The sequence below is a fragment of the Bubalus kerabau genome, chromosome 18 (assembly GCF_029407905.1).
Source record: "Bubalus kerabau isolate K-KA32 ecotype Philippines breed swamp buffalo chromosome 18, PCC_UOA_SB_1v2, whole genome shotgun sequence".
In the NCBI taxonomy this organism is placed as follows: Eukaryota; Metazoa; Chordata; class Mammalia; order Artiodactyla; family Bovidae; genus Bubalus; species Bubalus kerabau.
In genome coordinates this window covers 42,829,150-42,852,708 of record NC_073641.1, presented here as the reverse complement: position 1 = coordinate 42,852,708, position 23,559 = coordinate 42,829,150, and the positions used below count along the sequence as shown (strand labels likewise).

The 23,559-nt window shown below is 41.3% G+C and overlaps 1 protein-coding gene across 2 annotated transcripts in view; it reads left to right on the top strand.

The window, feature by feature from the left end:
* NPR3 (natriuretic peptide receptor 3) overlaps positions 1–23,559 on the top strand; it is a 79,306-nt gene that overhangs the window by 9,369 nt on the left and 46,378 nt on the right. For both annotated transcript variants that reach the window (XM_055554721.1, XM_055554720.1), the window contains exons 2-3: positions 132–254; positions 15,764–15,930. In XM_055554721.1, coding sequence (XP_055410696.1) covers positions 132–254; positions 15,764–15,930 — 290 coding nt within the window. The remainder of the gene's footprint in view (positions 1–131; positions 255–15,763; positions 15,931–23,559) is intronic.

Here is a 23,559-nt window from a genome sequence, read left to right as displayed (position 1 = left end):
TACTCTTCTGCCCTTTGTAACTCATGAGTAATTTGTGAGGATTCTGCAGGACCTTAGCAGAGCCCTGGTCCACGTCAGATGCCGTCCTCTGTGCAGGGCCATTTCACGCATCCGTTTTTTCCTCCCCACAGTGGTGATCATGTGTGCGAGTAGCGACACCATCCGGGGGATCATGCTGGCGGCGCACAGGCATGGAATGACCAGCGGGGACTACGCCTTCTTCAACATCGAGCTCTTCAACAGCTCCTTCTATGGTAACTCTGCCTCCGGTTTCCCCTCCTGCTGCTGCTAGGCTGTCAAAAAGGGGTTGTGAGACAGGGCCAATAACTTGTTTCAGTCGATATGATTTCCATAGGTGGTGGTGTTCAGTTGCTCAGTTGTGTCTGACTCTGCGACCCCATGGACTGCAGCACACCAGGCTTCCCTGTCCTTCAGTATCTCCTGGAGTTTGCTCAAACTCATGTCCATTGAGTCCGTGAAGCCATCCAGCCATCTCATCCTCTGTTGCCTCCTTCTTCTCCTGCCTTCAATCTCTCCCAGCATCAGGGTCTTTTCTGATGAGTTGGGTCTTTGCATCAGGTGGCCAAATTACTGGAGCTTCAGCTTCAGCATCAGTCCTTCCAATGAGTATTCATGGTTGATTTTCTTTCCATAGATAGGATTTTGGAAATGTGTGATTCTGAATACTCCCACTTCTCCTAAATTCTCAAGCTTTTCTCCCCTGAGAATTCAGAGCAGAAAAATAGCACCACCTATGAGGCTACGGGACTAAATGATCATAAATCCAGGCCCTGAAGACTCCTCCCCAGTGCATTTTCAACTTTGGGTTGCTACCATGGTGGACTGTTGGGATACTTTTATCGAGATTTGGATGGAAATTTTAGAAGCATGGAATAGACTAACACATCAACATAACAGAACATGTCAAAGTGTGTCACACATAGCATACATATGGTTTCATAAAACTTTTAAGTAATGTGATTGCATGTTTCTGCGGATATATTTATACATGTCACACATATATTTGTAATGAACCATAATGTGAAACGAGAAATAAATAACCATTTCTGTAAACTGAGGTAAAATATTTTGAAAGTTGCTGCTACTAACCCCTCCTCCTTCCAGATCATTGTTGTTGTTGTTCATTCATTAAGTCTTGTCTGGCTCTTTGCGACCCCATGGACTACAGCACGCCAGCTTCCCTTCTAGATTACTCCCTCTTAAATTTCTCTTATAAAATGTTCAGGGGCCACTAACAGATATGATCCAAAGCATTTAATTCCTTAAAATGGGTCTGGAGAAGTTCCCAAGGTACCTGTGATGGAGGCTGCCTAATGCATCAAGATCACAGGTCACAGCATTTCCTCCCAAGTGTGATTAGGATTCTCTCTGAAGTCAACAGTGTAAGGCTATGGAGCATTTTCTCAGGTGCCACACACTGGCAGTTCCAGGGAAACTGTAAGTGTGTATATCACAAATGGCATGTTTGCGTGGAGCTCCACTTCCCTGCTACTGCAGTTGAGGTGTAGTCAGATGGGATCTAAACCTTAGAGCATGTGCCTCAGTTTCCTGCTTTGGTATACTGGCTTACTTAAGCTATCAGTTCAGTTTAGTCACTCAGTCGTGTCTGACTCTTTGTGACCCCATGGACTGCAGCACGCCAGGTCTCCCGGTCCATCACCAACTTCTGGAGTTTACCCAAACCCATGTCCATTGAGTCGGTGATGCCATCCAACCATCTCATCCTCTGTTGTCCCCTTCTCCTTCTGCATTCAATCTTTCCCAGCAACAGGGTCTTTTCAAATGAGTCAGTTCTTCGCATCAGGTGGCCAAAGTATTGGAGTTTCAGATTCATCAGCCTCAGTCCTTCCAATGAATATTCAGGACTGATTTCCTTTAGGATGGACTGGTTTGATCTCCTTGCAGTCCAGGGGACTCTCAAGAGTCTTTTCCAGCTCCACAGCTCAAAAGCATCAATTCTTGGGCACTCAGCTTTCTTTATAGTCCAACTCTCACATTCATACATGACTGCTGGAAAAACCATAGCTTTGACTAGACAGACCCTTGTTGGCAAAGTAATGTTTCTGCTTTTTAATATGCTGTCTAGGTTGGTCATAACTTTCCTTCCAAGGAGTAAGCGTCTTTAATTTCAGGGCTGCAGTCACCATCTGCAGTGATTTTAGAGCCCAAAAAAGTAAAGTCTGTCACTGTTTCCACTGTTTCCCCATCTATAAGTGATGGGACCAGATGCCATGATCTTAGTTTTCTGAATGTTGAGCTTTAAGCCAGGTTTTTCACTCTCCTCTTTCATTTTCATCAAGAGGCTCTTTAGTTCTTCTCTTTCTGCCATAAGGGTGGTGTCATCTGCATATCTGAGGTTATTGATATTTCTCTCAGAAATCTTGATTCCGGCTCGTGCTTCCTCCAGCCCAGCATTTCTCATGATGTACTCTGCATATAAGTTAAATAAACAGGGTGACAATATACAGCCTTGATGTACTCCTTTCCCAATTTGGAGTCAGTCTGTTGTTCCATCTCCAGTTCTAGCTGTTGCTTCTTGACCTGAGTACAGATTTCTCAGGATGCAGGTCAGGTGGTCTGGTATTCCCATCTCTTGAAGAATTTTCCACAGTTTGTGGTGATCCACACAGTCAAAGGCTTTGGCATAGTCAATAAAGCAGAGGTAGATGTTTTTCTGGAACTCTCTTGCTTTTCCTATGATCCAGTGGATGTTGGCAATTTGATCTCTGGTTCCTCTGCCTTTTCTAAAAGGCCTATGCTTGAACATCTGGAAGTTCATGGTTCGTGTACTGTTGAAGCCTGGCTTGGAGAATTTTGAGCATTACTTTGTTAGCATGTGAGATGAGTGCAATTGTGCTGTAGTTTGAGCATTCTTTGGCATTACCTTTCTTTGGGATTGGAATGAAAACTGATCTTTTCCAGCCCTGTGGCCACTGCTGAGTTTTCCAAATTTGCTGGCATATTGAGTGCAGCATTTTCACAGGATCATCTTTTAGCATTTAAAATAGCTCAACTGGAATTCCATCAGCTCCACTAGCCTTGTTCGTAGTGATGCTTCCTAAGGCCCACTTGACTTCGCATTCCAGGATGTCTGGCTCTAGGTGAGTGATCACACCATCATGATTATCTTGGTTGTGACGATCTTTTTTGTATAGTTCTGTGTATTCTTGCCACCTTTTCTTAATATTTTCTGCTTCTGTTAGGTCCCTACCATTTCTGTCCTTTATTGCTCCTATCTTTGCATGAAATGTTCCCTTGGTATCTCTAATTTTCTTGAAGAGATTTCTAGTCTTTCCCATTCTATTGTTTTCCTCTATTTCTTTGCATTGATTACTGAAGAAGGCTTTCTTATGTCTCCTTGCTATTCTTTGGAACTCTGCATTCAAATTACTTAAGCAATAGATCATTGTGAATGAACGTAATAAATCACACTTCTCATGGGGATAAAGAAAAGTTGTTGAAGCAAAAGTAATTTTTTCCCCTGTAATGGATAAAACTGAAGACTTGCAGCTTGCAGGATAAACACCAGTTTTTCTCTCCTTGCTCTCATCATTGTCCTTTCCCCTCTCTTTACATAAGCAGAGTGGTAGTTTTGCTTCTTGGCCCAAGATCAGAATGTAGCTACATTATTGAATACAATTTTGAATTCATTGAGATACTGGTAGAGACTTGTGACAAATGAAAAAAATTTATTGAGTTTAGCAAGTTGGCTACTGCAAGCATAGAATTTGGAGACAGTGCATGAGAATGCAAGTACACAAAAAACTAGGTACTGGAATTCCTTTCATCTCTGGATAAAGCTTGCATTACTTTTTCCTGCTCATTACAATACATGAGCATTACAGAAATTTTGAGAAATGTAGAAAAGCACAGGGAAGAAAATAAGTTGCTGCAACTCTATTATCCAGATAAAAGTACACTGATAATATTTAGGTGTACAGCTTGTCTATTTCATTAAAAATATGAATTTATGGAAAATATTTTTCAATAAAATGATCACATTATCTATAGTATAGTTACATAGTATTTTATAATGCTAATATGTCATCTTAATCAGTATTTTAGTTTTTGGTGTTTTTGTTGTTTCCAGCTTTTTATTATAAGAGCAATGTTATATTGAGTTGCCTCACTGTGGGGATGCATTTGTACATACACATGTGCTGTGCTGTGCTTAGTCGCTCAGTTGTGTTCAACTCTTTGCAAGCCCATGGACTATAGCTCGCCAGGCTTCTTTGTCCATGGAAATTCTCCAGGCAAGAATACTGGAGTGGTTTGCCATGCCCTCCTCCAGGGGATCTTCCCGACCAAGAGATTGAACCCAGGTCTCCTGCATCACAGGCAGATTCTTTACTGTCTAAGTCACTAGGGAATCCCAAGAATACTAAAGTGGGTAGTCTATCCCTTTTCCAGTGGATCTTCCCGACCCAGGAATTGAACCGGGGTCTCTGCATTGCACGTGGATTCTTTACCAGCTGAGCTACCAGGGAAGCCCATACACATACAGACATTCATATATATATATGTGTGTGTGTGTGAAATCTGTAAGACATGCTTCTAGAAGCAGAATTTCTGGGTCAAATGTTATATGCATTTACCTTTTGATGGATATTGCCAACTTGTCCCTTTAAAAGGTTTGCCAGTTTACACTTCTGCAACAACATATGAGAATGTCTGTTTTCCTGCACCTCTGTCAATTCTGCATCATCTAACTTTTAAATTATTTTATTTATTAAAATTTCTTTTTATGTATATAGCAAAGTTTTGCAGTTTTCTTTATTTGAATTTCGCATCATTCTTGCTGAGTTCATTCTTAGATATTTTATGTTTTCTGATTGTTGTTATGATCCTGACCTCTTCCTATTACATTTTGTAGTTGTTACATAGAAACAGGAATTCTACATATTAAACCTTCTATTCTAATAGTTTTTAAAATCATTTTCAAATAATAGCAATAGCTAGCTGTTCATTTTGATAGTTGAATATTATTTTTCATTTTTTACTCCATTGACAATAGCCTCCAGAATAATTTTGTGTAACAATGGTGGTACTTAATTTTTAGTATCTTGTTAGAAGTAGATGTTCAAATACTCCTCGGTTTATTAAGTGTGGTTTAAAAAAATTGAAAGTGAGTGATGAATGTTATCAAATACATTTTACCTATGCTTTTAAATAAATTTCCTAGTATTGAGCCATTATAATATTCTTGAAATTAAACATAGTCTGCATAATTTTTTTTAGATGTATTGCCGATATAAGTTTTTAGTATTTTATTTAGGATTTTTGAATCTATATTCATGAGTGAGATTGGACAGTTTTCTTGCCCTTAGCTCAGTTCAGTTCAGTTCAGTTGCTCAGTCATGTCTGACTCTTTGCGACCCCATGAACTGCAGCACACCAGGCCTCCGTATCCATCACCATCTGCCGGAGTCCACCCAAACCCATGTCCATTGAGTCGGTGATACCATCCAACCATCTCATCCTCTGTTGCCCCCTTCTCTTCCTACCTTCAATCTTTCCCAGCATCAGGGTCTTTTCCAATGAGTCAGCTCTTTGCTTCAGGTGGCCAAAGTATTGGAGTTTCAGCTTCAACATCAGTCCTTCCAATGAACACCCAGGACTGATCTCCTTTAGGATGGACTGGTTCGATCTCCTTGCAGTCCAAGGGACTCTCAAGAGTCTTCTCCAACACCACAGTTCAAAAGCATCAATTCTTCAGCGCTCAGCTTTCTTTATAGTCCAACTCTCATGTGCATACATGACCACTGGAAACTTAGGTGGTACTCCCCTATTTTAATAGGGCGATATTGCAGGCAGAAGATCCAGGGGATCTTCCCAACCCAGGGATCGAACCCAGGTTTCCCTCATTGCAGGCAGATTCTTTACTAGCTGAGCCACAAGGGAAGCCCAAGAATACTGGAGTGGGTAGCCTATCCCTTCTCCAACGGATCTTTCCAACCCAAGAATTGAACCAGGGTTTCATGCATTGCAGGCATATTCTTTACAAACTGAGCTATCAAGGAAGCCCTATTTTAATATCAAGTTAATATTAGCTTTATAAAATCAACTGGGACACTTTCCATTGTTTTTCTGCTCTAGAACAGTTTGTGTACCATAAAACTATTCCTTGGAAGATGGAAACAATTCAACTTTGTCTCTGGACCTAACTTCTTTTTAGAGGTAATTTTTGGAAAATTAAAAAAACTTTTGAAATAATTTCAGATGTATAGAGAACTTGCAAAAATAACACAGAGTTCATGTATACCTTTTACTCAGATTTCTCTAGTTTAAACAATTTATATAACCATAGTGCACTTATCAAAATAAAACTAACATTGGTACAATACTAAGAACTAAACTACAGGCTTTATTTGAAATTTACCACTTTTCCTCCTAATGTACCTTTTCTGTTCCAGGATTCAGTCCACTGAGTTGTGTCTTCTTAATCTTCTCTAATCTGTGATAGTTCTTCAATATTTCTTTGTTGTTTATGACCTAACACTTTGAAGTCTGTTATTTGTAGACTGTCTCACAGGATAAGTTGAGTTTATACATCTTTGGCCAGAATACTACGAAAGTAGTGTTTGTCCTTCTCATTGTGTAATATCAGTGAATGAGAAGTCATATATATATATAACTTACTGTTGGTGATTTTGGGACAACTTTTTTTAACTTTTAAAAGCTTTTTTAATATGGAAAATTTTAAATGTACACAAAAGTGGAAGGAGTAGTGTAATAAATCCCCATGAATCCATCAGTTAGCTTCAAGAATTATTGATACATGGCCCATCTCATCTTGTCTATATCATTCTCTTTGGGAAAACTTTTTAAAAATTTAAATTTATTTTTAATTGGAGAATAATTGCTTTACAATATTGTATCAGTTTCTGCCATATATCAACATGAGGGACAACTTTTTAAAGCTTATTTTTTCACTAATTCAGTTTTTCTTCTTGAAAATTTAACTGCATGGAGTTATACAGTGTGCTCTGATACAATCTACAAAGTATCCTTGGTGTTTCTTTCTTTTTTAAAAAATAGTCTTTATTATTGTTATTTTTTATTAAAAAAAATTGGCTATGCTGGGTCCTTGTTGCAGTGCTCAGGCATTCTCTATATATTAAGGCACGTGGAAGCTTCTCTATAGTTGTTAAGTTACTGCTCGAGGGCTGAGTTGCTCTGTGGCATGTGGGATTTTAGTTCACCAAACAGAGTTCGAACCTGTGTCCCCAGCATTCAAAGGCTATCCTTGGTGTTTCTGCTTATATCCCTTTCTTTCACCTTTTACAGCCTGGTTGCTTAGGCTTTGAGCTCAGCTGTCAATGTGCCTGAGAGGCTGTGCCACAAACCAGCTCTTGGCAAATTGATATCACCCTGCCCTCATCCTCAAGCCTTAGTTTCTTCTAATGATAATAATAGTGCTTATGTCATGGCATCAGGCAGAGTAATAAATGGTGTGGTGTGTGCAAAATGCATAGAAAACTTCTTGGAACATGATGAGTGTTTAGTAAATGTTAGTTATATTTACTATTAATTTCAGTTTACACCAACAGTCACATATAGTACTTTAAAAATTATAATTTTGAAAAAATATGTCTGTACATTTTCCTGTGGTGTAGTTTTATATAGCTTGATTTAGGCCATACATTGTTCTGTTACCAAATTAATCAGCTTTTGTCTAGTACCTCATAAGGACCTGGGTGCATTAGGAATTACATCTGTATGCAAATAACCAAGACTCCTAATTATAGTAATTTAAACAAATGTAGAGATTTATGCTCTCACTTGTAGGAAGTCCAGGGCAGAATGATGGTTCCATAAAGTCATCAGGGATCTAAGCCTTTTCGTGTTTTTGGCTACCTCAGTCCTAGTGAATGGCATCCATCCTCAAGATGATGAATTCGTGGCTAGAATTCCAGGGATTAGATCTTAATTTTAGGGAAGGCAGAAGGGGAACATGAGAGGCAAAAGAGATCCTTTCAGTTGACTCAATTCTGTTTGAAGGGTTCTCTGGAGGCCCCACTCTTTATTTTTTGGTTACATATCATTTGCTACTCCTCGTTGAAAGGGGGAGGCAGGAAATGTGTGCTTTTAGCTGGTCTCACTGGTACCCCCAGATCAATCCAGGAATCTATTACTGAGGGACACGGGAGAATAGATGTAGGGAGGCAACTGTCCGTGTTTGTCACAGTCCCTGAAGCGCCTTCCCTTCTCAGAGCAGAAGCAGCAAACAGGATCTTTCGGAAGGCACAGTGACCTACCCAAGGCTCTGGAGTCTGCTGCTCATAAAGGGTCTTCTCTGAGATTTTATATCCTAAGAATCAGCGTTTCCCACATGGCACAATGGTAAATAATCTGCTTGCCAATCAGGGGACACAGGTTTGATCCCTGGGTCGGGAAGATTCCCTGGAGAAGGAAATGGCAACCCGCTCCAGTATTCTTGCCTGGAGAATCCCATGGACGGAGGAGCCTGGTGGGCTACAGTGCATAGGGTTGCAAGGAGTGGGACATGACTAAGCGACTAAACCACCACCAACACCTATGTTCATGAAAAGTTATCCAACATCCTCCTCTCCCTGTGCTTCTTCACGTGAAACTCTACACCACTGCTAGAAAAAGGCTCTATTTTAAATAGTCTTTGAGATTTTTAAGAAACATATTGATAGTGTGTCCATATTTACTGATTATCTGATTGTCTTGGTGGACACTCAAAAAATTTCTCAGGTCTGCCCCCAATTATATTATTACAGGACTTCTGAATTTATTATAAGGAATTCAAATGATGGAGAATAGATTGAAAGCATAGGTTTTTAAAAAATCTAGAGTGAAATCGATATATATTGCTCTGTAGAGTTTTGGATAGCACTTGTTGGCATTTCCATTCCCTGGCATTATCTTGTCTGGATGTAAGTTTAGATGGAAAGTCATTTGGGTGATCCTGTCTGGGGCTCTATTGTATTGTAGCACTTCTTCTGACTTCCTGAGAACTCAGAGCACGCTAGTTAAGGTGAGGATGGAAGTATCCAGGGCTAGTAATGCACTTAAATTACTTGACTCACTAACAGTAGGATAATGACAGGGAAACTGGGGAGGAATTGGATTTATATTTTGTTGTTAAAGTGGTATGTTCCCAGGTGGCGCAGCAGTTAAGAATCCACCTGCCAATGCAGGAGATGCAAGAGTTGCAGGTTCAATCTCTAGGTCGGGAAGATCCCCTGGAACAGGAAATGGCAACCCACTCTAGTATTCTTGCCTGGAGAATCCCATGGACAGAGGAGCCTGGTGGGCTAGTCCATGGGATCACAAAGAGTCAGCCACGATGGAGCTACTGATTGTGAGTGCATGCGTGTTATAGTCAGTTTGGAGTAATGAGAAAAGAGAATTCTCACACAGTCTTGTGGTCTGTGTGGCTCTTGAGGGAGAGCTGAGTATTGGAACAGTGGGAAAAGCTGACACCTTTTGTGGGTTATTAGCCAATTTTTGTAGCCTCAAGGCAAAGAAAATTCCTGTTGGAAAGGTGGCATTAGGTGATTGGTTAGGATGCTATAGGGTGGGTATGTTTACCTAGTATGGGGTCAGGGAGCTGGCTGGTTTCAATCAGGGTTCTCAGGGCAACGGTTCCTATGGGGCTTGGTCTGTTTGGGAGATGACCTTGGTACAGGGCCTTGGCACAAGGCTTTATATCTGTGACCTTGGTACAGGGCTCCACGAATCTTTCAACTGTGACAGTTGTTAAACCGCGTTTAAACACTTCCTTTTCTAATCTTTCTTCCTCTGTTCTTTTTTTTTAAAGCACTTTTGTTCTCCCACTGAATTTGCAGTTTTATTTATTTTTTAAAATAATTTATTTTTGGCTGTGCTGCTCTCATTGCTGTGTGGGCTTTTCTCTAATTGTGGCAAGCAGAGGCAAGTGCCGAGTTGCAGTGCTTGGGCTTCTCATTGCCGTGGTTTCTCCTGTTGCGGAGCACAGGCTCTATGGTATGTGGGCTCAGTGGCTGTGGCTCCCAGGCTCTAGAGCACAGGCTCAAGGGTTGTGGCACCCAGGCTCGGCTGATCTGTGGCACGTGGGATCTTCCCAGACGAAGCATCCACCCTGTGTCTCCTGCACTGGCAGGCCGATTCTTTACCACTGAGCCACCAGGGAAGCCCCCCATTTGCAATTTTAAGTCCTGGAACATCCTAAACTTCGATGAAGTGAGGAGGAGCAGGCATGGCACCGGTGTTTGGAGGCTGGGCTTGTGTTTGAATCCTGACTTCCCTGGTGGCTCAGATGGTAAGGAGTCTGCCTGCAGTGCACGGTTTGATCCCTGGTTTGGGAAGATCCCCGGGAGGAGGAAATGGCAATCCACTCCAGTACTCTTGCCTGGAAAATTCCATGGACAGAGGAGCCTGGCAGGCTACTGTCCATGGGGTCGCAAAGAGTCAGACATGACTGAATGACTTCACTTTCTTTTCTGTGTATTAACCAAGTGACTTCAGGCATGTTTAAGCCTCAGTTTCCTCATCTGTAACATGGTGATAATACTTCAATATTTCTTATAGAGTGTGTGTGTGTATATATATATATATATATATATTTTTTTTTTTTTTTTTAATGAGGATTAAAGAATGAAATGCTCTAGGCAAAGCTGTTCACAATGGCTTCGCTCAGTAAGTGGTGCTGTTATCACTGGTGGGAGGAACTGGACCAGCGAAGGTCAAGGCAAGCATGTAACATTTGGAGAGAGTGGCTTAGGCAAGGAGGCTGATGCTTTTCTCTCACTTAAATGGCTGCCAGAGGTCAGGAGCCACAGTGTTCTGCAGCCATCCTGGTTGTACTCCAGGCGTCATTTCTTGAATGTGGTCTGTGATGTCTCAGCTTGTCACTCAGCCCACATTTACCAAAGGCTTACTATGTGTTGAGTCTTTGGTAAGTTTGGAGAACTATAGGATGACATGGTTATCCCAGTGTGGGTACCACCAGCCTGAGCCAGCTCCCTGGCCACAGGATTGCCAAGTCTAGGGCTTGATGCTGAGCAAGATATTTCCTCTTTCACAAATACTCTGTATCCTTCTCACACAAAATGCAAGCTTGCATGCATGCATGCTAAGTTGCTTCAGTCATATCCGACTCCTTGCAACCCCATGGACTGTGACCCACCAGGCTCCTCTGTCCATAGACTTCTCCAGACAAGAGTACTGGAGTCTGTTGCAATGCCCTCCTTGAGGGGATCTTCTTGACCCAGGGATCAAACCTGCGTCTCATGCCTCCTTCATTGGCAGGCGGATTCTTTACCACTAGCGCCAGTTGGGAAGCCCAAATGCAAGCTTGGACCTCCACAATGTTTAAAACCAAACCAAATAAAGCAAATGCACTTTCCTTTATTCCTGAGAAATCTACCAGAGTCACCTTCTCTGCCTACCCTCTCATTAGCTGCCTTCTTTCTTCTCTTCTTAATCCCTTGTTCAGGATGACTGTAGGAGTAAGACAATAGATCCACCACTCCTCTGAGAGTGCTGGGTCACCACTGACACCCTCACTGCCAAAGCCATCCGCCTTACCGCAGACCACGCTTATGTGCCTCTAAAGCAGTGCTGGCCAGTGGAACCTTCTGTGATGCTGGTGGATGCTATTCTGTGTCTCCCAGTACAGGAGTTATGGCCACATATGACCATTGTACGTTGAAAATGTGGCCAGTGTGACTGAGGAACTGAAATTTTAATTTTATTTAATCTTGGTTAATTGAAGTGTAAATAGTCACACGTGTGGCCTGTGGCTGGTATATGAGGTCAGCTCTAGTTCTTGCCCTATTGCTTCTGTCCATTTCTTTCTGGAATTTTTAGCCTTGGTGGCACAGCATTCTTCTGGCTTTCTGTTAGCTCCTCTCACTCCTGTGCCCATTAAAACAGCACCCCCAAAGGGTGTATGTTCACCCTCCGCCTTCTCCTCTTGAGTTCTCAGTGTAAGACCTGTGGACGTGACCTCCAGCACTTTCTCTAGCCCTCATTCTTCTTGCTGGCTTCAGACCACTCTTTCCAGCCGCAGCCTGGTGCTGCCACGTGGGTGTTCTGCAGTCAGTCACCTTGAATTGATCGTGACCCTAACTGAAATCACTATCATTTCCACATCCACTAACCCTTTCCCCTCCCTCTGGCTCTGCTGTTTCCTCTGACAGCCGTTGGCCTTTCCTCTCTGGCATCACCGGTGACGCGCATCCTTCTCGGCTGTCGTTCACTCTCTCATTCTTGTGGAGTCTTCACATTCCTCTTGCACAGCCCTCTGCATTCATTCTCAAGGGCTCACCCTCTTTTAATGATTCTAAAAGCACATGCTGCTGAAAATTTGCTAAATTCAGAAAAACACGAAAGGAAAAGAAAACTTGCCTGTGATTCGAACCACCTGGAGACCCATGTACAATTTTTTTTTTGGGTGGGGAGTTGTGACTTCGCACATGTAACCTCTTGTAACCTCTTGCCTGGATTACTGTGGCTCTGAATCCTCAGTGTCTCCCCAGTCTAATCCACTGCTATTTCCCTAGGCATGAGTCTAATCATGTCATTCTTCTGTTCCGCTCGTAAATCTCCAGAGGCACCCAGTTGTCTGTTGAATTAAATTTGTCCCCACTGATGCGGCATCACGCCAAGCTGACCTCCGCTTTCCTAGCTTTCAATGGCTCCGTATGGGAAAGGTTACTGACGTAACGCAACAAGAGACTCGCTCAAAGCAGGAAGTCATAGTATCAGTTTTGCTTGTGACTATATACCTGTTTAATTTGCTTTACATTTATTAGTCATTTTTATTTCCATTCTTTTTTTTCTAGAAAACAAAACTTCAAAGTCATTACCTTTAGATTGTGGTAGACAGCTGTATTGTACCAAATTTCACTTCTTTCAAAATAAAAAAATGCTTTTCTCCATAGTATCATAGTAACTGAGATAGTTGCTATTTCTGGTTCGATGTGTATTTTCTAATTATGCAACAGAATACGTTATAGGGTTATTTCCTTTCTTGTGCCCTTGGAGAGGACTCATACCCAAAGCTGAGAAACACCGACTCTCTTTGCCCAAGAAGCATCATTCCTGCTGACTCTTCATACCTTGAGTCAATTCAAAATGAATCAATTAACATGGATTGCACTAGAAGAAATGGATTCCTTCATGGGCTGAAGATCTTCTGGATGTTCTTAGAAGTTGGGGTCTTTCTAGCAAATGAAATTTGGCCCCTTTACAAAAGGCCATGTTGTCTGTGTCTTGAGCACACAGCAGGGTTGACCCTGGCCTGGCCAATGACAGTGGCACGTAGCTCACCTGCTCTCTGAGCACTGGCGTAGCTGTAGCCTCATCGGTGTTCAGGAGGTTTTGTCCGGGAGAAGAAGGAGGACAACTTCATCGAGTTTTGTTTGGTGGCCTGAAATTTAATCTTGTGCTTATTGTGAACGGATCTAGCCCTTAATGAATTCTGTCCTTGGCTCTATCTTATTTATCTTTTAACAGCTCCCTGGCACATAGTAAGCAATTAATAAATGGTTGCTATTATTAGGATTATGACTAAAGAGAGGTCTCCACAAACAAATTCTTTGTCCCTGTCTTTTCTCCTGCTCCAGACTGAGGTTCCCAGCTGCCCACTGAATGTTATACACATTTGCACCTTTGCCCGTGCCATTGTAGGTTCTGCCAAGCATGCCTTTCCATCCTCTTCTCATCTTATTAAAATCCTATTCACACATTTCAGGCCAGGTGGATGCCTCTTCCTGGCATGAAACTTCCTTCATTGGAGCGAGTTACCTCTTCCTCTATGCTCTGTGTGGTTTCCATGTGCCACTTGCTACCCTGTGCTGATAAAGAGAAGAAGAATGATTCTTATCCATGTAATTCGCCCTTGCTTTTGTAAAAGGGAGAGCCATGAAACAGCAGGTTTCTGAATGCCTTGGTTTCCAAGAATGCTGGGGTGGGCTTCCATGCCCTCCTCTAGGGATTCTTCACAACCTAGGGACTGAACCCAGGTCTCCTGCATTGCAGGCAGATTCTTTACTGTCTGAGTCACCAGAGAAGCCCCTATCTGTAAAACAGAGAAGATAACTATACCCAATTTTCTGTAAAATTGTATCCCAAAATCTGTAAAATTAATATGACCAACCTAGACAGCTATTAAAAAGCAGAAACACTACTTTGCCAACAAAGGTCCATCTAGTCAAAGCTATGTTTTTTTCCAGTAGTCATGTATGGATGTGAGAGTTGGGTCATAAAGAAAGCTGAGCACTGAAAAATTGATGCTTTTGAGCTGTGGTTTTGGAGAAGACTGTTGAGAATCCCTTGGACTGCAAGGCAATCAAACCAGTCCATCCTAAAGGAAATCAACTCTGAATATTCGTTGGAAGGACTGATGCTAAAGCTGAAACTCCAACACTTTGGCCACCTGATGTGAAGAACTGACTCGTTGTAAAAGACCCTGATGCTGGGAAAGATTGAAGGCAGGAGGAGAGGGGATGACAGAGGATGAGATGGTTGGATGGCATCACTGACTTGATGCACATGAGTTTGAGCAAGCTCCAGGAGTTGGTGATGGACAGGGAAGCCTGGTGTGCTGCAGCCCATGGGGTTGCAAAGAGTTAGGCATGATTGAGCAACTGAACTGAACTGAAATTGTACCCACAGTCACACAATCTTGAGAGGGTTAAATAAGTTTATACATTAAAGTGTTCAATAATGAGGCTTTTATTATTATTATAATATATATGCTCAATAAATGCTAGCAATTTTTATTTTGTTACTGCTGATGCACCGATGAACTTGTCTAATAAATAATCTTTATGATGTTGCCAGCACTAAAGAGATATAAATTTTCAAGTTCATCTAAGCTACTTTTCATCCTGAAGAGATTTGAGAAATAGTTCAATAATCTCAAATCTCTTTTTCTTTTAGTACCAACTTTATAATACTTTATAAATTCATTTTCATATGTAGCCATCCTTGCCTTCCACATTTACATAGCATCGGGTTTATTGTAGCACGTTAACAACTTGGTTGACCTTCACAGTTGATTTTAGGTATTGAATAATTAGGTGTTCAATAATTAGGTATGATTATTATGTATTTAATAATAAGTGAATTTGTTGTTCAGTCACTAAGTCGTGTCCAACTCTTTGTGACCCCATGGATTGCAGCACTCCAGGCTTCTCTGTCCTTCACTGTTTTGTGGAGTTTCCTCAGATTAATGTCCATTGAGTCCATAATGCTATCTAACCATCTTTTCCCCTCTCATCCCCTTTTCCTTCTGCCCTCAATCTTTCCCAGCATCAGGGTCTTTTCCAATAAGTCAGCTCTTCGCAGCAGGTGGCCAAAGTATTGGAGCTTCAGCTTCAGCATCAATCCTTCCAATGAATATTCAGGGTTGATTTCATTTAGCATTGACTGGTTTGATCTCCTTAAAAAATAAGTGTGAATGGAAAGGGATAAACTTACTACTTACTCCTGCAGTGCTGTAATTCTTGAGGGCCTAAAATTCCAGTTACATGGTTATTATAAGGCAATGAATCTAACAGTGCTTTTCTCTCTGTCTCACATTTCAAAGGAACACGTGTCCAAAGGGCCTTCTTCTCCCTTGGTGATCTTGACTTTGTCACTTTACACCCAAGTGCAAAACTGTGACAATACCTCCTGCCCCAGCCGCCAAAAGAAACACAGAAGCATATTGTGGTAGAAAAGGGAGAATGGCCCCTTTGTGGTGACTGGCTTGGAATTATAAATATTTTTACTTCTCCCATAGGAGATGGCTCGTGGAAGAGAGGAGACAAACACGACTTTGAAGCTAAGCAAGCGTACTCATCCCTCCAAACAATCACTCTACTGAGGACAGTGAAACCTGAGTTTGAGAAGTTTTCCATGGAGGTGAAAAGTTCTGTTGAGAAGCAAGGACTCAGTGAGGAAGATTACGTAAGTGTTTGATTAGGAGCCTAGACCTTCAGCATCCCCAAAACAGTCGTCGAATTAAATCAGATGTGATAAAGCATCCCGTTCTGAATCATTCAAAGATTCCTAGGTTCAGGTCTGAATGTCACTGTTGCTGTGTGTGTGTGTGTGTTTTTCCTGGCCAACTTTCCTCTCTCCTCCCCATTGGGCCCCCATCACCCCACCCTTCACTTAAACTTTTCCAGCTGCTGCAGGAAGAGAAGTTGCTTTCTGTGGGTGCTTGTGGTCATGCTAAGCAGAGGTCTGGAGACTTCCCTCACCTCTTCTGCTAGCAGCATGTTGGGGGAGAAGACAGATGAAGGATTGCCAAAGTTTGGCATGCCTAACTTTTCCAAAGCTTGGTGGAGGAAGGTATTTTGGATTTTAGAAGGCTCCTTCTTTAGGCCATCTGTCTTAGCTTCGTGGCCCATCTGCTTCCCTTGCTTGTGGCCCTGTTGTTGCCTCTTTCCACTGCGGGCTGTTTCCTACTGAAGTATTCCAGAGCATCCCACTTCATGAGTGTGGTTGCTACTCAGCATCTTCCAAGATGCATCTTCTAACTCCGACTGGAGTCAGGAGCTCAGGCCAGGCTCAGGATTAAGCTGCAGGACGTCTCACTGTGTGATCCAGAGCAAATTCCTCAGTCTTCCTCATTTAGACGAGGGTGGGAGGATCATAGATAATCTAGCTGAAGTCTTCAGCACTATCTGGTCAAAAAGTTGGAACTCAATGAATGGTGCCTCTTTTGTACTATTGTTATAAGATCATACTTGTCTTTGTAGGAATTTGCTATCTAGTGACATACAAAGGGTCTTATAAACAGATATTTATGTCTTAAAAGCCACATATATACATGTATATAACACATCATTTAAAATATCTTTTGATTTTCTAGATGAGCACTGTCTTCTAGATGTAATGTGAACCACAAGTGTAAAAGTTAAAATCAGGTGAAATTAATTTTAATAATACATTTTATTTCACTTAGATATAAAAATATTTCAACATTTAATCAGTGTAAATTATGATTGAGATTGTATATATTTTTTCTTATATGAAGTCCAATATGTATTTTGCCCTTGCGTGCTGAATTGTTTTAGTCATGTCTGACTCTTTACAACACTTTGGACTGTAGCCCACCAGGCTCCTCTGTCCATGGGATTCTCCAGGCAAGAGTACTTGAATGGGTTGCCATGCTGTCCTCCAGGGGATTTTCCCGACTCAGGGATTGAACCTGCATCTTTATCTTGTGCACTGGCAGGCAGGTTCTTTACCACTAGCACCACCTGGAAAGCCCATTTTACCCTTACTGCTGCTGCTGCTGCTAAGTTGCTTCAGTCGTGTCCGACTCTGTGGGACCCTATAGACGGCAGCCCTCCAGGCTCCACCATCCCTGGGATTCTCCAGGCAAGAACACTGAGTGGGTTGCCATTGCCTTCTCCAATGCACAGAATATCTTAATTCAGCTAAAGTGCTTGACCAGTGGCTGCCATATTGGACATCATGGTCTGAATTATGAAAGAAGTAGGGTTTCTGTAATAGAGAGGGGGCTTCCCAGGTGGCTCAGGGGGTAAAGAATCTGCCTGCAATGCAGGAGATGCAGGAGACTTGGGTTCCATCCCTGGGTTGGGAAAATCCTTTGCTGTACTGACTGCAATACAGTAGTTACATTTGGGAAAGCCACCTCACCTCCCGGGCTTCCCTTGTGGCTCAGATGGTAAAGAATCTGCATGCAATGAGGGAGACCTGGGTTCCATCCCTGGTTTGGGAAGATCTCCTGGAGAAGGGCATAGCAACCCACTTCAGTATTCTTGCTTGGAGAATCCCCATGGGCAGAGGAGCCTGGTGGGCTATAGTCCATAGAGTCGGAAAGACTCAGACATGACTGAAGCGACTTCAGTTCAGTTCAGTTCAGTTCAGTTGCTCAGTCGTGTCCAACTCTTTGCAACCCCATGAATCGCAGCACGCAAGGCCTCCCTGTCCATCACCAACTCCCAGAGTTCACTCAGACTCATGTCCATCGAGTCAGTGATGCCATCCAGCCATCTCTCCTCTGTCGTCCCCTTCTCCTCCTGCCCCCAATCCCTCCCAGCATCAGAGTCTTTTCCAAAGAGTCAACTCTTGGCATGAGGTGGCCAAAGTACTGGAGTTTCAGCTTTAGCGTCATTCCTTCCAAAGAAATCCCAGGGCTGATCTCCTTTAGAACGGACTGGTTGGATCTCCTTGAAGCGACTTAGCACTCTGTAATAGAGCCCAAGTTTTTTATAGAAACTTATAGGCTGTAGCCCATGGGGTTGCTAAGAGTCGGACATGACTGAGCGACTTCACTTTCACTTTTCACTTTCATGCATTGGAGAAGGAAATGGCGACCCACTCCAGTATTCTTGCCTGGAGAATCCCAGGGATGGGGGAGCCTGGTGGCTGCTGTCTATGGGGTCGCACAGAGTCGGACACGACTGAAGCGACTTAGCAGCGGCGGCAGCATGATCGTTTTGTCATCACCGGAATCCTTTGCCCCAGGAATATGGAAGGACACAAAGGGCATCATGACTCCTTTAGTAGTTCTGCCAGAGGTGGTCTGTGTCAATATTGAAAGCATCTGAGTCTTTTACATATGCCATTATAGGTTATTTTGCTTTACTAAATTCATACTAATTTTCTGCTTCATATTAAAAACTCAAAAATGGTGTCATCTTGTCTAATGACAAATTTTTTCTTCTTCCTGAAGTTGTTGAAGTTCAGATATTTCAGTATAGGTTGGCCAACACTGATGATATTCAGTAGGTGACAGTTGGCATTCCACTGCTCCACCAGGTATATCTTCTTGATCATTAGTTATCTTGTGTTCAGAATATTAAATCTTATTTTAATGGTGAAGTGAAAGTGAAAGTTGCTCAGTCATGTCCAACTTTTTATGACCCCATGGACTATACAGTCCATGGAATTCTGCCAGGCCAGAATACTGGAATGGGTAGCCGTTCCCTTCTTCAGGGGATCTTCCCAACTCAGGGATTGAACCCAGGTCTCTATTTTAATGGTAGTCTGGGCAAGATCTTCCTGAAAGGTGTACCTACTACAGAGATCCAGAATACATTCCAATCAAAGACTGCTGCTTTAGAGATTATTTGTAGTTGTAGATTATAATACTGCTTTTCTTTGATGGTGGGATCATTAAAACAGATTTCATTTTATTTATTTTTTGGTACTTAGCATTGGTGTTTATTTATATTTGCCACACCATGCAACATGTGGGATCCTAGTTTCCTGACCAGGGATCCAACCTGTGCCTGATGCATTGGAAGCTCTAAGTCTTAATCACTGGACCACCCTGGATCTTATAAATAGATAAAAATGATCATGTAAAGTAGAAATCGGAGCTCCTCCTAATGACTTTGTCTTTCTAGTTATGTGTGTTTTAGCTGTGCTCTCTTGAGTGTCATTGCAGATGTTTGTTGGGTTAGTTTAGACAGGTGGTTGTGGTGGGTACCATGAAGGAGGGAGCTATGGGGCCTGACACTGGTTAGAGCTTGATCTCCTGCAGCAGGAGATGCTGGAGCAGACTAGCAAGACATGGTGGTCTTCATCTTAAGGCTCAGCTCTTTCCTGGGTCTGTTTCTCTTGTTTGGACTAATGGATTGTCTCATCTGCTTACTTGGAACTTCTGTTCATGACATTCGTCATGAGTTTTGCAGTCCTGGCTATTGATCTCAAAGCAACTTTGGTGCACTCTCTTGATTACTTCTGAATTTTTACTGTGCATTTCCTAAGCAATCACCTGAACTGTGAATGGTAACAGTTTTGTTTCTTTCTGATTCTTCTTCCTTTAAGTATGCTTAAGAGCATACTTAGTTACATAAGTATTCTGAATTAAAATTAAGTAAAATTAATTAAATAGAAACCTTTAAGGATACTGGCTAGGATCCCAATGCAATATTGAATATATGTAGTGGTAGTGGCTGTCCTTGCCTTCTTCTTAACTTTAAAACGAAGAATGTACCAGGGATAACATTTTGGCAAGATCTTTCAAAGTTCAAAGGCCAATACTTAGCAAATTTGTATCTAGGGATTTATCTTTTAGCTATGTAAAGCACTTGGAACAATAAAGCAGGTGCTGAAGTATAAACACTGGCATTACAATTGTACAGAGTATTCACTGCAGCATTATTTGTTGTGGCTGAAAACTGGAAATAGTCTAATTAATTGCCCATAAATAAGGGACTATTTATATAAATTATAACATATGTATGCAATGGGATAGGATGGAATTGTGAAAAATAAGGACAAATCTCTGTGTACTCAAGTGGAAAAACTAGCGTGATATATTAAATGATAACAGCAAAGTACAGAATAGTGTATAAATAGTAAAATAAAAAAATAAAATGAGCATATAACACATTTCATATCTGCTCATATCACTATTCAAGTGTTATTTGGGGAAAGAGTGGAAGTTCTCTTTTATTTTTATTTGTTGGTGAGTTCTGTTTTGGCAAAATGATGCCCTTTATTAGGATAACTGAAATAAAAAGAGCACAGAAAACATCAAGATTCACGTAATGTAGATTAAGGAAAGGATCTGGACACAGATTTTTTTTTAATTGAAGTATAGCTATTTGCAATATTATATTATTAATTTCTGATATACAGCAAAGTGATTCTGTTATATATGTTATATATATATAGTGATTCTGTTATATATATGTTATATATATATATATATATATACATTCATTTTCATATTCTTTTTGATTAAGGTTCCACAGGATATTGACTATAATTTCCTGTGCTATACAGTAGGATCTTGTTGTTTATCCAGCCTATATATAATAGTTTGTATCTACTTATCCCAAACTCCCAGTCCCACTGCCCTACCCCTCCCTTGGCAAACACATCTCTGTTCTCTATGACAGGACACACATTTTCATTGTAGGCATTATAAGCTGTTTGATATCCCTGACTCCATGTCATGCATATTAGCATCGTGGCTGTCATATTAGCATATAGTTGGCGTCTTTGGAAGGCTTGCAATCTCAAAATGCAAAAATTTGAAGCTTTAAAAATTTTATAAGGCTATATTTAAATATTGGAAGGATGGACTGGCAATAAAATAAAATTATTATTATAAATTTAAAATAAAATAATTTTATTTTATTTAAAAAAATAAAAAATTTTAAATAAAATTGTTATTATATATTTTAAACTTAGCAAATTTTATTATCAATGTGATTGTCTCTCCCCTCGTTTTCTCTCTTTCCTTCTCCCTCTCTCTCTCCCTCCATCCATCTCCAACTCTTGCCTTCTCTTTTTTTAAAGTGACTTTTTAATTGAGATAAGAACAAATTTACATGTAGTTTTAGATGCAATACAGAGATATTCCTTATATATAGTGCCTAGTTTTCCCAATTGGTAGCATTTTGGAAAATTTCATGCATGATCACAACCAGGGTATTGACACTGATAACAAGGCACTGATTTGACTCAGATTTTCTCAATTTTATTTGTACTTATGTGTGTATATACGTGTGTGTTGGTATAAATTCTATGCAATTTAATCACCTGTGTAGGTTGAGGTGATTAAATTTTATCAAATACCTTTTCTACACCTGTTGAAGTAATCAGATTTTTTTTCTTTATTCTCTTATAATGTGGTGAGTTGCATTACCAGGGTTTTCCCCCTGAACCCCAGTTGTACTGAGATATAATTGACACATAACAGTGTAAGTCTAAGGACAACATAAGGATTTGATATTTATGTATATTGAGAAATGATCACCACAGTAAGTTTAGTTAACACTGATCACCTGGGATAGTTACAAAATTTTTTCTTGTGATGGAAACTATAAAAACTATTCTTTTAGCAACTTTCAAATGTACAATACAGTATTGTTGACTATGGTCATCTTGTTGTATATCACATCTCCAGAATGGATTTATCTTATAATCGGAATTTGTATCATTGGACCTCCTTCATTACTAGAGTTTTTAAATTTTAATAATCTCCAAACAACTTGGAATAATATTTCTGCTCTCTCTCTACATCAAGTCTTGGACTCTTCTATTTCCCAGTTCTTAGCTTGGAGAATATAATCGCAGTTGAACCTATACACGTTTGTCAGGGTGGAGCTTTCCAGGCCATTGACAGCCTGTAAACTAGCCTTTCTGGGTCAAAAGTCTGCTCCTGTCTCACTCACCTCTGGTGGGTGGTTGGGTAGGTATATGTGTGATATGATGGAAAAGATTGCCCAGGGTTGGGCTGTTGTTGGGGCTTTGGGTGTTGTGTATACTGTAATTGTCTAGTTGTTAGCACTTGTATCTTATGACACTGTCTCCACCATCCCTGTGGGTAATACAATAGTATTTATTTATTTTTTGGCTGTACTGGGTCCTTGTTGTGGAGTATGGGATCTCTGGTTGTGGCATGTGGGTTCTTAGTTGTGGCAAGTGAGATCTAGTTTCCTGACCAGGGATTGAACAGGGCCCTCTGCATTGGGAGTGTGGATTCTTAACCCCTGAACTGCCAGGGAAGTCCCAGTAGTATTTTTAAAGTATATTTGTTCTTTTACTAGTGAATCTGGTGAAAACTTAATCTAGTCGATGCATCATGTTTTAATAGGGCCCATTATATCCGGGGGACAGTATAGTGTTTAAATGTGCCAGTTTCCTTTTCATAGACCTGGATCTGCCTCTCAGTGTTTTTATCTTGAGCATGTTTCTGAAACTGTGCCTTAGGTTTCTGACTATAAAGTGGAGATAATAATTTTTAACTGACAGGTTAAAAGAATTTCAGCATTGTATATAAATATTTAAATATATTGAACACAATGCTAGGCACTAAGTAAATATTCAATGGATGGTAGCCATTATTTCTCTTCCTTTTGCTTTTTATATTCCAGAGCAGTGTAACCCATGTGTCTGAGGTTCCTGTATATACTGTCCTCTTTAGCTCCCCTGTTCATCCTTCAGATGTTAACTCAGGTAACACTTTCTCAGGACATTTTCCCTGATACTCCAGACTAACTCATGCACTCTGCTCCTCGACATCATAGCCTACCTCTCTGGTCGTAACCACATGACTGTGTGTGAGATTTTAAAATTACTTCTGACTTCCTCTACCACACTGGAAGTTCCATGAGAGCTGTCTACTCTTGCCTCCCCCTTACTATATGCTTGACACTTAGGAAGCAGTTCAATGTCTTATTGAACCAGAAGACATCAGACCCAGCTTCCCTCCTATACAGTGGTGAGGACTGAAGCCATGGGAGGTGAGGTGTGTGTGTGCTTTGTCGCTCAGTCATGGCCACCTGAGCCTATATACCATATAGATTGTGACCCTGTAGACCATAGCCTGCCAGGCTCCTCTGTCCATGGGGATTCTCCAGGCATACTGAAGTGGATTGCCATGCCCTCCTCCAGGGGATCTTCCCAACCCAGGGATCGAACCCAGGTCTCCTACATTGCAGGCAGATTCTTTACCATCTGAGCCACCAGGGAAGCCCTGGAGGAGGTGGCTTTCCCAAATGTAGCCACTATAATGCAGTCAGTACGGCACTGTTGGGTGGTGACAGAGTCCTGTGCTTAGACCTTAGCAGGTGGATAGCACCAGGAGTTCAAATCCAC